This window comes from Rhipicephalus microplus, unplaced genomic scaffold (genome assembly GCF_043290135.1).
Source record: "Rhipicephalus microplus isolate Deutch F79 unplaced genomic scaffold, USDA_Rmic scaffold_15, whole genome shotgun sequence".
In the NCBI taxonomy this organism is placed as follows: Eukaryota; Metazoa; Arthropoda; class Arachnida; order Ixodida; family Ixodidae; genus Rhipicephalus; species Rhipicephalus microplus.
The window spans coordinates 2,165,536-2,178,334 of NW_027464588.1; the positions used below are offsets into that span (position 1 = coordinate 2,165,536).

The following is a 12,799-nucleotide window of genomic DNA, read 5'->3' on the forward strand; positions in this document are numbered from 1 at the left end:
TAACCCTCTCTCTCATTTTGATAAGTCTTCAGTGCCTAACTTCAATAACAATAACTTCAGTAGCTAATATATGTGAAGAATCGGCACACGGCTCTGCATGAATAATTCTTTTATTGTTCAGGAACGGGAACAATAAACTATTAACTCATGAACCTTACTTTCTGGATAACATTCATGTATATGGTTCCAGATATGCGCACTAATCGGGGGCGCAGCACAAGTAACTGCCACCTATAACACAGCGCTATCAAGCGATAGGCCTTCACTTTTGTACAAAAAGCTATAACGCTATGCTGCTATAACACATCCCAGCTTCTTTCTATCGCATGTTAAGCTCAGACGAGGTGGTGGTTATTCCCGTGAAGTACCTCACAATTAAAAACATGACATCGCATTTGACGTCGTCGACAGCTGCAGCACTCGCCGCCATACGTGCAGCTCTGAAGTTTATTGTTGAAGAACCTTCTAAAACTTAGTCTATCTTCTCGGACTCGAAGGCAACTTTTCAATGCCTCATGTCACCCTTTCTCCATGAACAGTTAGTAGCTGAAATAAAGCTTCTTCATCAGCAAGCAATCAAGAAACAACACAGCATTGTGTATCAGTGGATACCACGTCGTTGTGGTATATATAGCAACAACCGCGCAGATGAGGCCACTAGATCTGCACATGATGGTACTCAACACAAAGCCATCTAGTTCTCAAGATCCGACGCAGCTATAAGACTTCGTTCGCTTGCACGCGACCTCACGCTGGTAGAGTGGAACTCGCAATTCACAAACGCGCGCCAGCATAGCTTGGATCCCGATCTCCAGCTTCGTCTTCCCTCAGAATTATCTCGAGCTGAGCAGACTCTTCTATGCCGCATGTGGCTTGGAATGGCCTTCACGAACACATACTCCTATCTCATTGGAATGGCCAACTCTTTTTCGTGCCCTTATTGCAATTTCGAAGACACATTCACCCTCCTTCTATGTGAGTGTACACATTACAATGCCCCAAAACAAAAACTAACTGAAGCTCTGAATTATCCGGACTAGATGATCGGCCTTTGTCGGAACAAAGAAGTATTGGTCATTGACCGAGTCCATCCTCAGCCCAGAAGGCTCTGAATGTTTTGTTACGCTTTTTGCGGACAACTGGCCTCAGAGACAGACTTTAGTATCTTATTCTATTTTAATTTGCTTTTCCTCTTTCCCGATTTTAACTGCAAAGCATTTCTTAATGAATTTCAGTGACTTTGAGCGTATCTATCTATCTATCTATCTATCTATCTATCTATCTATCTATCTATCTATCTATCTATCTATCTATCTATCTATCTATCTATCTATCTATCTATCTATCTATCTATCTATCTATCTATCTATCTATCTATCTATCTATCTATCTATCTATCTATCTATCTATCTATCTATCTATCTATCTATCTATCTATCTATCTATCTATCTATCTATCTATCTATCTATCTATCTATCTATCTATCTATCTATCTATCTATCTATCTATCTATCTATCTATCTATCTATCTATCTATCTATCTATCTATCTATCTATCTATCTATCTATCTATCTATCTATCTATCTATCTATCTATCTATCTATCTATCTATCTATCTATCTATCTATCTATCTATCTATCTATCTATCTATCTATCTATCTATCTATCTATCTATCTATAGCGAGAGAGCAAGACGGGACGGCAGCCAACGTGGTCGTGTCGTTCTCTCGCCACTTTATTATCCAGGGTGATTTGCTGAAGCGGAGCGGCGGCGGCTGCCACGTCTATACCGCCAGGCCAGAAGCTCGTTCTCCACAGCTCGCGCCTCGAGCTGTCGCATCAGCTGCACGAGAGGCGAAGCGCGGTGGTTAGAAAAATGACGACGATGATGAATGGCGATGATGATGACGCTATCTATCTATCTATCTATCTATCTATCTATCTATCTATCTATCTATCTATCTATCTATCTATCTATCCTCTTACGACCTTTAGCTCTCCTGGCTGTTTGGATAATAATATCGATACCAAACTTTGTATGGCATATCATGACTGCATGATGAGCATATTTGACTAGTCATAACATGGTAATCATGACATTTGTTTCATAAGTGTCATAATTTACATGTCATGATATTGCTGCTCTTGCGGTGGTTTCATTCACATGATATGTTGCAAAACTGGTATGGTATGGCATGACTGCATGGCCAACACAAGCGACAGACCCTAACCTGAAAATGATGACATGCGTGCCATGTACTAACATGACTACATCCCACGCTCAAGATGTCCTCACGATCGTTTCGCTAGCTTCACTTATACCAAATTTCATTAATATTACGAGACGTGAGTGGATGGCGAAGGTATGATACTGGTGCAAACATAATAAACGTGAGATGCGTGTCATGTAGCAACATGTCAACATGTGACGCTGATGATGCGCTTGCGGCCGTTCCCCTTGCTTCAAATGTACCAAACTCGCTATTTCTCGACGTGAACAGACGACATAGAAAAATGACACATCCAAACATGATAATCACGACATGCGTGTCATGTAACAACATGACTACGTGCCACACTGATGATGTTTTTGCGGCCGTTTCGCTAGTTTCACATATGCCAAATTTAGTATTACGTGACGCCAATGGATGACGAAGGTATGTCACTGGTGCAAACATGATAATCATGAGATGTGTGTCAGGTGAGAACATGACTACATGCTACAGTCAAGGCGCCAATACATTTCGACGTGACGGGGTGCGCGTGCTCGCCGGCGTTCGTTTCATCGCATCACGCCGGCGTTGCCACGCCAGGCGCCGGTCATATATACACTGGCAGGCGCACGCCGCGCTGCGTTCCTTTGACGCAGGCACGTTTCAACGCATCCGGCGTCCTTCCATCATGAAAAGAGGGAGACGCAGTGTTTTCTGGGTAACGCATCGGCGCGAAAGGCAGCATGTCCCTTTCCACGCCGGTTGCCGTCGGGCCGCGCCGAAGGATGCTGGTCGCGCCTGGCGTCAGACTATAGATTGCTCGCGTTTTGCTAGCGTAGCGTCGTTGTGTCCAGCGTGCGCGTGCGGCAACGCTGCATAGGAGTATATTGGGCCCTTCATGATGCGATCGTGGACCGTTTTGCTAGCTGCACTTATAGCAAGTTTGGTGTTAGGGGACGTCAATGGAGGACGAAATATAGGACTTGTGCAACGATAATAATCCTGACACACGTGTCATGTAAGAACTTGACAACATACCCCGCTCGCAGCATGCTCGCGGCTGTTTCGCTAGCTCCACATATGCTAAATTGGGTATCACGTGACGTGAATAGATGACGAAGGTAAACGAAACATCCAAACATGATAATCGTGACACGAAAGTCATGTATGGCATAATTTACCTGCACCTCGTAGCATTGTGCTGATTTTAAAGCAACATGTCAACATTTCTCACTCGTGCTTCGCATATCCTCGATTCTCACAGTATGTGGGATCTGCCAGGTTTTTAGGGGTGAAGTTCTTTATAACGGCACCCATTCGTCCCTCGTGGCTGTTGTACTATGTACTATGTCATAGATTTGCGGCAAATCTGTGACATTTACGGGCGAAGCTTATTATAGCGGCACTCATTTGTCCCTCGTAGCCGTTGTAGTATGTAACAAGTATAACATTTTGACATCCAAGGTGGTGCCAGTGAGAGATTTCTGCTGTGCGTTGTTGAACAATATAAAACAGTGCTCAATGTATATGCAAATTGCTGCGAATGGGGAATGAGAGACAGGAGCATTCGGCTTTTAAATAACGCGCACGCTGCAATCACCATTAGCAGCTATTGGCATGTACATTGAGCACTATCCGACTAGAAAGGGTTGCTACGTTATAATCGCTGGGTGTAACCTCCTTAGTTTTAGAAAGGATTAGCGAGCGTTGAACCGCAGTGCCATGAAGACAATGAACTAGTATATACAATGAACTCGGGGTGATTAAAGGTGGGAAGTAGACCCGAAGCGCAAGCCGTAAGAAAGTGTGCGTGTGCCACCTCTCGTTTAGTCCTTGGAATGTCCGATGGATGGCGGTGCTTCTATGGGGAATATATGATGAAAAGTTGCGAGATGGTGGTACTTGGAGTGTTGATTTGATGGACGAACGGACACACAGACAGATGCATGGATGGACGCGTGAACGGATGCAGGGGCGGATGCATGGACGAACGCAGGGGCGGATGCATGGACGAACGCAGGGACGGACAGGCGGATGTACGCATAGACAGTCATACAGGTGGACGAATTGACGGACGGAAGCAAGAACGAATGGACGGACAAATGCTTCGCCCGACTCTCCATCATTAACTCTGTGGATATGCTGCCGTTTTTTTTTCTCTCTCTTTCTTTGCAACATTTCTCTTCTTTCATATTTTATTCCTTTCATCTTTTTCGCAGCACAGGGTAGCCAGCCGGTCTATGAACTGGCTAACCTTTCAAATTTCCGCTTAATCTTTTCTCCTCCTTCTATCGTATGAGTTTGTCCGAACATCTGTGCGCAGCAACACGAAGTGCAACAGAAGGGCAAGTGTGAAACCCCATCATTCTCAAAGGATAACATGTGCTCAGTTCCGCAATCATAATACAGTGGCCTCCTCGGCCTCTCTACGACTGGCCACATGTCAAAAAAATTTCAAAACCATCACCCACTATGCAACGCAGAACTGGCCGGGCGTACTAATCTTCGCATGGCAGGTTGGCTTCTTGCGAAGAAAAGCGGGTACAAAGCGCCGGGAGCTTGTCGGGTGGCGAAAAAGATAACACAGAAAGCGCTGACCTTCAACAACAAAGAGGTTGTTGCAAGTCAGTGTTGTGTGTCTTAGCATACAGTATAATAAATGACAGTACTGCGCCCTTATTTCTGCACAGGGCGTGGCTCTGAACGTGGACCTGGCGCCCACTTTCCTGGATCTGGCCGGCCTACCACCGCATGAAGACATGGATGGCGTCTCACTGAAGTCTCTGCTGCTGAGCGGCGCGTCCAACGACAGCCAGCCAAGGCAAAGCTTCCTGGTCGAATACAGAGGCGAGGGTGTCGAGAAACCGTTCCACGAGGAGTGCCCCGTACTACAAGGCTTATCGGTGGGTCCGCGCAACGAGCTCTATGAAAGCGTACAGACCCATCACGTTGAAAATAATATTTGAAGGTTTACGTCCCAAGACGATTATATGATTGCGAGGGAAGCCCGCTTGAGAAATTTGTCACTTTAAGCAAGGTCATGCGTTCGAACCCCTGCAGCGACACTGCCGTGAGAAAGGAATGCTGTAAAATTTTGCCAAATTTCTCTGAGGATGACTGTTGTGTATGTGAAGACCAGCTTGTGGGATCCACCGGCAACATGGAGCTTAGCAACAAACGCTTAGCAACAATAAGCCAGTATTAACCAACGGTTAGCTAACAGTTTAGACAAGATTTGTCAATTCTATAGGATAATTTCGGTTGTGATGGTTGCCTCCAGTAACCCCTGACTCCACAGTTGGTCGTCAAGCCTTTCTATTTGAGTTTGCTTTCATAATAATTGATTCAATCAGTACACATTTTTTATTATTCAAATACTCTAAATGTCTGAGTAGGTAATGCGCAGGAGAGAAACAAAAAAATACTTGGTTACGGGTACAGGGCACATACTTAAACAGGTAGAACTACAACAAACAAAAAATAATACATGTAGTGATAGTGGTAACTCAATAACGAAGCATGCACGGTCAATCAAAACAATAAATAATACAATTAGCACAAATATGTACGCGTTATTCAGCATATGCTCTTTGCCTTGTAGCAGACATCTTGAGTCGGCTGTAAACATTATTTACAGTGGCAGTTATTAAACGAAAATAGGTAACATTTTTGTTTCTTAGCAGGAACAGGCGCACGGGTCAGTAGAGAAAATGAAGGTTCTTCCCAGTTTAAAATTTCTAAAAAACATGTAGATTTTTCGCAGAGAGATGAAAATACAAAATTCAACTGGTGAAGCCAAAAGCGTAGCGCGGAAGAGCGCAACTATCGAGCTTATTCAACATCAATGAATGAGTTTCGTACTACGCGAAGCCTATGAACAAATACAGTGGTAGGGTCCAATAAAACTCGGTGCGCTTGGTTGGACCATAGCGCGCAGCTGGTCAGGCCTCTATACCAAGCGATTCAACATTGCACGCGTTCTTGGTACACATGGGGAAGGGCTCTCTTACAAGGTGGTCGGCGCAAAGGAGTAAGCTTCAGCTTCCTCTTCCAGGGGTGCGACCCAGAGGTGGAATGCGAATGTCAAGACTCCGTAAACAACACGTACCTCTGCACAAGGCACATATCTGCGAATTCCAGCACCAAGTTCTGCATTTTCGACGATGATGAGGTAAGCACCGTATTGTGTGAATCCATACGCCTTGCCGAAAGGGGTCAACCCTTCGTTATTCGTTCTTGACGTGCGCATTTGTGTACCTCCTTTGCTTGTGCCAGTTTTTTCCACTACAGGTTAGAAAAAAAAACATTTAAAGTTGGTTTAGCAAAATGGAGGAGGAGCGAACTGCTTTATGTAAAACCGGGGAGATACATGGCAAACGGCTATGCTATAGCCACCTCGCAAAGATTTCAAGATGATGCATGGCAGGCATAAGCGTGCGCAGGGTGCCCCTTCAGGGGTGGGGAAGGGTACTGTGGTTCATCGTAGCACCCCCTATGAAGTTAATGTACTCGTAAGGGGCAGACTTCGTGCCCTCTCTCTCATATCATATGGAAGGGTAGCCGACCCCTAGTCCCCTCACACTCCTGTGCGTACGCCATGATAGTATAGGATGTAACACCCAGCTGTGACTATCTATCTATCTATCTATCCATCTATCCATCTATCCATCTATCCATCTATCTATCCATCTATCCATCTATCCATCTATCCATCTATCCATCTATCTATCTATCTATCTATCTATCTATCTATCTATCTATCTATCTATCTATCTATCTATCTATCTATCTATCTTCGTGTGATTCTGAATTATGTCTGCGTTCGTGTGTTCTGGCTTTGCAGGGTTTCGTGGAAAGCTACAACTTGACGGCAGATCCTTACGAGCTTGAAAACACGTTCTTGTCTAGCGGTAGCGCACTCCGTGGTTACGACGGTCGATCATGCCTCAGCGAGCTTCGATCGTGTCGTCGGGAATCGTGCTATGTGGACTGCTGGAAGTCGGTGCGATAAAGTGACTTGTTTGCCGTATCCATCCAATCAACGGGAACGAGCCCACCCAACAGATAGTGCGCTATTGCTACAAGGTACTGCGCATGCGCTCATGCGCACATATTGTCTATAACAGGCATTTTTTTTTTCACGTGCATCATAATATCTATTTCTATTCATACCTGAGTATGGCCGATATGTGCATAGTGATGTCTCTGGTTGTGCGCGTTTTGAACCCAGGAACTCTGCAAAACCAAAAAAAAATTATCTGTGCGGCCACGCTCCAGTGTGCCCGCAAGGTGGCGTTGAGGCAGGACCTCGAGGTTGCACTGTAAGGGACCTAATAGCGAACCTCTGAGTCCTGCAGGACTTCTCAATAAAATCATTTGCATCCATGGGGTTTTACTTGCCGAAACTAGAATATGAAACGAGGGACGCCTTAGAGGAAGGCTCCAAAAATTTTGACCACCTTGTATTTTTTGAAGCCGGGGTCAGCAACATGTGGGCCACGAACCGCATGCGAGCCGTGAGGCTCTCTTCTATTCTACGGCCCCAGAAGCCTCGTCAGAGTCGTCTGCATCCCCATGTGCCTCCATACTTGAAGGCTCACATAGCCGATTGGACCCCAGAAATATTGTTTCTAGTTAGAATTTGCAACCTACGTTTGAAGCAACCTCAGGGCATGCGTACTGCAAATGAACGTGATTTATAGAGGGTGTCCCACGTAGCTTGTGCCAGATATTAAAAATATGCAGAACACGTAATTACCACGCAACCACATGTATGCTACTCGCCGTTGCCTGGAGTAAGTCACACTATTTTTTGTGTTCTCAAGAATTGTTTAATTAGATATGTTTAACTAACTTTTCAAAAAACCAAGTAGAGAAAGAAATGGCAGCATATCCACGGAGTAAATGACGAATAGAGGGGCGAAGCATCCGTCCGTCCATTCGTCCTTGCTTCCGTCCACCCATGCATGCGTCTGTGTGGCCGCCCGTGCGTCCATCTGCCCGTCCGTGTGTGCTTCAGTTCGTGGGTCCTCACGTTCATGTGTGCGTACGTCCCTGCTTTCATCCATGCATCCACTCCTGCGTCCGTCCATGCATCCATCCATCCGTGCAGCCATCCGTGCGTCCGTCCATGCATCTGTCTGTGTGTCCGTTCATCCACCTATTCAACACTCCAAGTGCCACCATCTCGCATATTTTCATCATATTGTTACGGAGCTCGCAAACACACGGAAGAGAGGAATGAGCGTATTTCCTATATTTACATGCCAAAGTGACGCTTCAGAGCTGCCAGTCTCTCGCGCGGCGAGTCCACTTCTTTTTCATCGAACTGTTGTCCACGACGGTAGAGCCATGCCCACTGCCTCGTAATATCACCCCCGGCGAACAAAGCGCCGTCACGGCGCCCCTAAGTCAATCAGGACTGGCAGTATAGTAGGGCTTTAGGCGCGACACATGAACAACATCAGTAGATGGTGTAGCAGAGGATGAGTGCGGTTGAACGGGAGTGATGAGGTAGTCGACGTCGGTGACCTTGCGGAGAACTTTGTAGGGTCCTGTGTATCGTGGGAGGAGCTTCTCGCACAAACCTTCACGTCGATACGGCGTCCAGAGTAGGACAAGAGAGTCATCAGGGTAGTCAACGTCGCGGTGCGAGTCATCGTAGCGGACTTTTTGTGCGGCCTGAGAAGCACTGAGCCGAGTGTGCGCGATTTGGCGAGCGACGCGGGCTCGAGAAGCAGCGTCCTGCGCATACACCGTTGGTTGGATAGTAGCAGAAGGAAGGAGTGTGTCGAATGGCAACGCAGGGTTGCAGCCGTACAAAAGAAAGAATGGAGAGTAGCCGGCGGTGTCATGTCTTGACGAATTATATGCAAATGTAACGTAGGGGAGCATTGCGTCCCAGTCACGGTGGTCAGCAGAGACGTACATAGACAACATGTCTGTAAGAGTTCGGTTGAGACGCTCCGTGAGACCGTTAGTCTGGGGATGGTAGGCAGTAGTAAGGTGATGTTCGGTAGAGCAGCTCCGGAGGATTTCGTCGATAACTTTTGCGAGGAAGCAGCGGCCCCGATCCGTCAAAAGCTGGCGCGGAGCTCCATGCCGCAGAATGACGTCATTTAGGAGAAAGTCTGCGACGTCTGTAGCGCAGCTAGTTGGCAATGCACGAGTTATCGCGTATCTGGTCGCATAGTCGGTTGCGACAGCGATCCACTTGTTGCCTGACACGGACGTCGGGAAAGGTCCGAGCAAGTCGAGGCCGATGCGGAAGAATGGTTCCGGGGGAATGTCGATAGGTTGGAGCAGGCCAGCCGGACGGAGAGCAGGACGTTTCCGACGCTGGCAGCGCTCGCAAGCAGCGACATAACGGCGCACAAATTTATACATGCCAGGCCAAAAGAACCGTTGCCGCACGCGGTGATAGCTGCGTGAAAAACCCAGGTGTCCCGCCGTCGGTGCGTCATGCAGATGTTGAAGAATAGTGGCACGCATGTGTTGGGGAATAACTAACAAATATTCCGGGCCATCAGACTTCATGTTGCGACGATACAGAATGTCGTTGCGAAGGACATATTGACGGAGAGAAAGGTCGGAATGTCCTGAAGATACTCGCTGAATGACCTTCTTGAGGGTTGCGTCCCGGCGCTGCTCTGTGCCGATGTCGTGCAAATCAGATATGGCGAGCACACAAGAATCGCCTTCATGGACAGCGAGGCTAGCAGGGTCCACCGGATAACGCGAGAGACAATCAGCATCTTGGTGCAACCTGCCCGACTTATAAATTACGTCGAAGTTATACTCCTGTAGACGTAGAGCCCAGCGACCTAGGCGACCAGTTGGGTCCTTGAGCGACGACAGCCAACACAGAGCGTGGTGGTCCGTAATAACTGAAAACTCGCGGCCATACAAGTAGGGGCGAAATTTCGCTACAGCCCAGACCAACGCAAGACACTCGCGCTCTGTTATCGAATAGTTTCGCTCAGATGTGGAGAGAAGGCGGCTGGCATACGCAATAACACGCGTTTGGCCTCCCTGGTGTTGAGCGAGGACGGCGCCGATTCCGTGAGCACTGGCGTCTGTGCGTACTTCAGTCGTCGCAGACGGGTCAAAGTGAGCCAGTATTGGTGGTGAAATGAGCAGGTCGATCAGCGTGGAAAACGCAGCTGCTTGGTCTTGGCCCCACGAGAAGGGCACGTTCTTTTTGAGAAGATCAGTTAGTGGTCGTGCAATTGTAGCGAAATCGCGTATAAAGCGGCGGAAGTACGAGCATAAGCCCACAAAACTCCGAACATCTTTGGTTGAAGAAGGCAGAGGGAAATTCTTGACAGCGCTAATCTTGTCAGGGTCAGGTCGGACGCCAGCAGCACTTACAAGATGACCAAGGATCGTGATTTGTTGTCGGCCGAAATTGCACTTTTTCGAGTTCAGCTGGAGTCCTGCTCGACGAAAAACGGCTAAAATGGTCGACAAACGAGTTAAGTGAGTTTCAAATGTTGGGGAAAAAACAATCACATCGTCGAGGTAGCAAAGACAGATGGACCATTTATAACCACGAAGAAGAGAGTCCATCATGCGTTCGAACGTTGCCGGGGCGTTGCACAGCCCAAAAGGCATAACCTTGAACTGATAAAGGCCGTCCGGTGTGATGAAGGCAGTCTTTTCTCGGTCTAAGTCGTCGACAGAAATTTGCCAGTAGCCCGAACGCAGATCAATAGATGAGAAGTATCGCGCGCCATGAAGGCAATCAAGGGCGTCGTCGATTCGTGGCAGCGGATATACGTCTTTGCGGGTTATCTTGTTCAAGGCACGGTAGTCAACGCAAAATCTCCAGCTGCCATCCTTCTTTTTCACTAAAACAACAGGTGACGCCCATGGACTTGAAGAGGCCTCTATGACTCCTTTGGAGAGCATTTTCTCGACTTCTCGTTGTATGACCTGGCGTTCGGACTGGGAAACACGATACGGTCGCCGTCTAACAGGATTAGCATCGCCGGTATGTATTTGATGACGCACGAAGGACGTTTGCCCTAAAGGGCGGTCATCGAAGTCGAAAATATCTCGGTAGGTAGTCAGAACGTGGTGAAGTTGCGCCAACTGACAGGGCAGAAGATCAGGGGCGATCATCATCGTGATTTCGTCGCTAGGTGCGTTTGCTCGGCTGGCTGCAGTAGGGGACGAACAGTCTTCAGGGTCCAATGCCACGATGCTACATGCATCAAGTGGGGAAACGTGGGCTACCGAAATGCCTTGCGGGAGAACTTGGGTCGAACTACTGAAGTTAAGGAGCGGAAGCTGAACGTAGTTGTCCACAATAGTCACGATTGTATGCGGCACAGCAACACTTCGAGCCAAGAGCACATCCACCAATGGAGACACTATGTAGTCACCGTCAGGAAGAGCTGGTGATATCGTTAAGGCAACACACGTGGTGGCTTGCGGTGACAGCCGAACATAATCAACAGCGCACAAGCGGTGTGACGGTGAGGACGGCACAGGTCCAAGTCGAGGCAGTTCAAGTTGAAGAACGCCGGTTGCACAGTCGATGAGAGCAGCATGGGTGGACAAGAAATCTAAACCAAGAATTAGGTCATTTGGGCACTGCTCAATAACTGCAAAGAGAACAGATGTGGGGTGATCGGCGATAGTGATGCGTGCTGTGCACATTCCTGTGATGGCAAGACTTCTTCCGTCGGCGACACGAATAACGCCAGGGGCAGCCGGTGTGAGCACTTTCTTCAGGCGGCGACGAAGTCGGGCACTCATCACAGAAATATGCGCCCCAGTGTCAACAAGTGCAGAAACAGTCAGGCCGTCAACGTCGACGTCGATCAAATTTCGTCGTGTCGGCAGTACAAGGAGAGGATTTGAGGTCGGTACCGAGGATGCAGCTTCACCTCCAAGAGCTGCACCGCTTAGTTTCCCTGGTGAGAATTGAGCGGGGAGGTCGGGCGTCGTCGTAGAGGAGAAGGGGACGACGGGCGACGTCCTGGCGGCGAACGAGACTGGTGACGTCGAGGCGACGGTGAGCGGCTGTGCTGCGTATCAGGGGCATCGCAGGCGTAGGAATCGACGGGCAGAGGCCGGCGGTAGTTGTCGGCGATCGGCTCAGGAGGTTGGAAACGACGGTAGCTATCGGTGCGGCGAGCAGTGTTATACTGGTTTCGGGACGAAGACCAATGGTTGTGGCAATACCGTGCGACGTGACCTATGCGGCGGCAGTTAAAGCAGATCGGCCGATCATCCGCAGTTCTCCATTCGGCCGGATTGCGAGAGCGTGGATAAGACCTTTCTTGGGGTGGTGACCTGGGGCGAGGCGGCGACCTTGAACGGAAGCCAATTGGTCGAGACTGAGCAACGGCGCAGACATCGAAGCCCAAATTGCTCAGTTCTTCCCGCACAATCGACTGTACCAAGCAAACCTGAGGTACTTGCAAATCGACGTGGCCGTTGGCGGGAAGAGTAGGTGTAATTGCTTCGATTTCCCGCCGGACAATTCGCGTAATTTCAGACGCTGGTGAAGACTGCCGATGGGAGGACAGTCCATCTTCGCAGGAGGACGTCGCTGCGGTGTTCGGCAGTCGAGT

The 12,799-nt window shown here is 48.3% G+C and overlaps 1 protein-coding gene across 1 annotated transcript in view; it reads left to right on the top strand.

Moving 5' to 3' along the window:
* The window catches only part of LOC119174271 (N-acetylglucosamine-6-sulfatase), a 46,429-nt gene extending 38,824 nt beyond the window's left edge, over positions 1–7,605 (top strand). The window contains exons 11-13 of the mRNA XM_075883003.1: positions 4,907–5,119; positions 6,271–6,387; positions 7,060–7,605. Of these exons, the coding sequence (XP_075739118.1) occupies positions 4,907–5,119; positions 6,271–6,387; positions 7,060–7,227 (498 nt within the window). The 3' untranslated portion in view covers positions 7,228–7,605. The remainder of the gene's footprint in view (positions 1–4,906; positions 5,120–6,270; positions 6,388–7,059) is intronic.
* Positions 7,606–12,799: the final 5,194 nt, after the last annotated feature.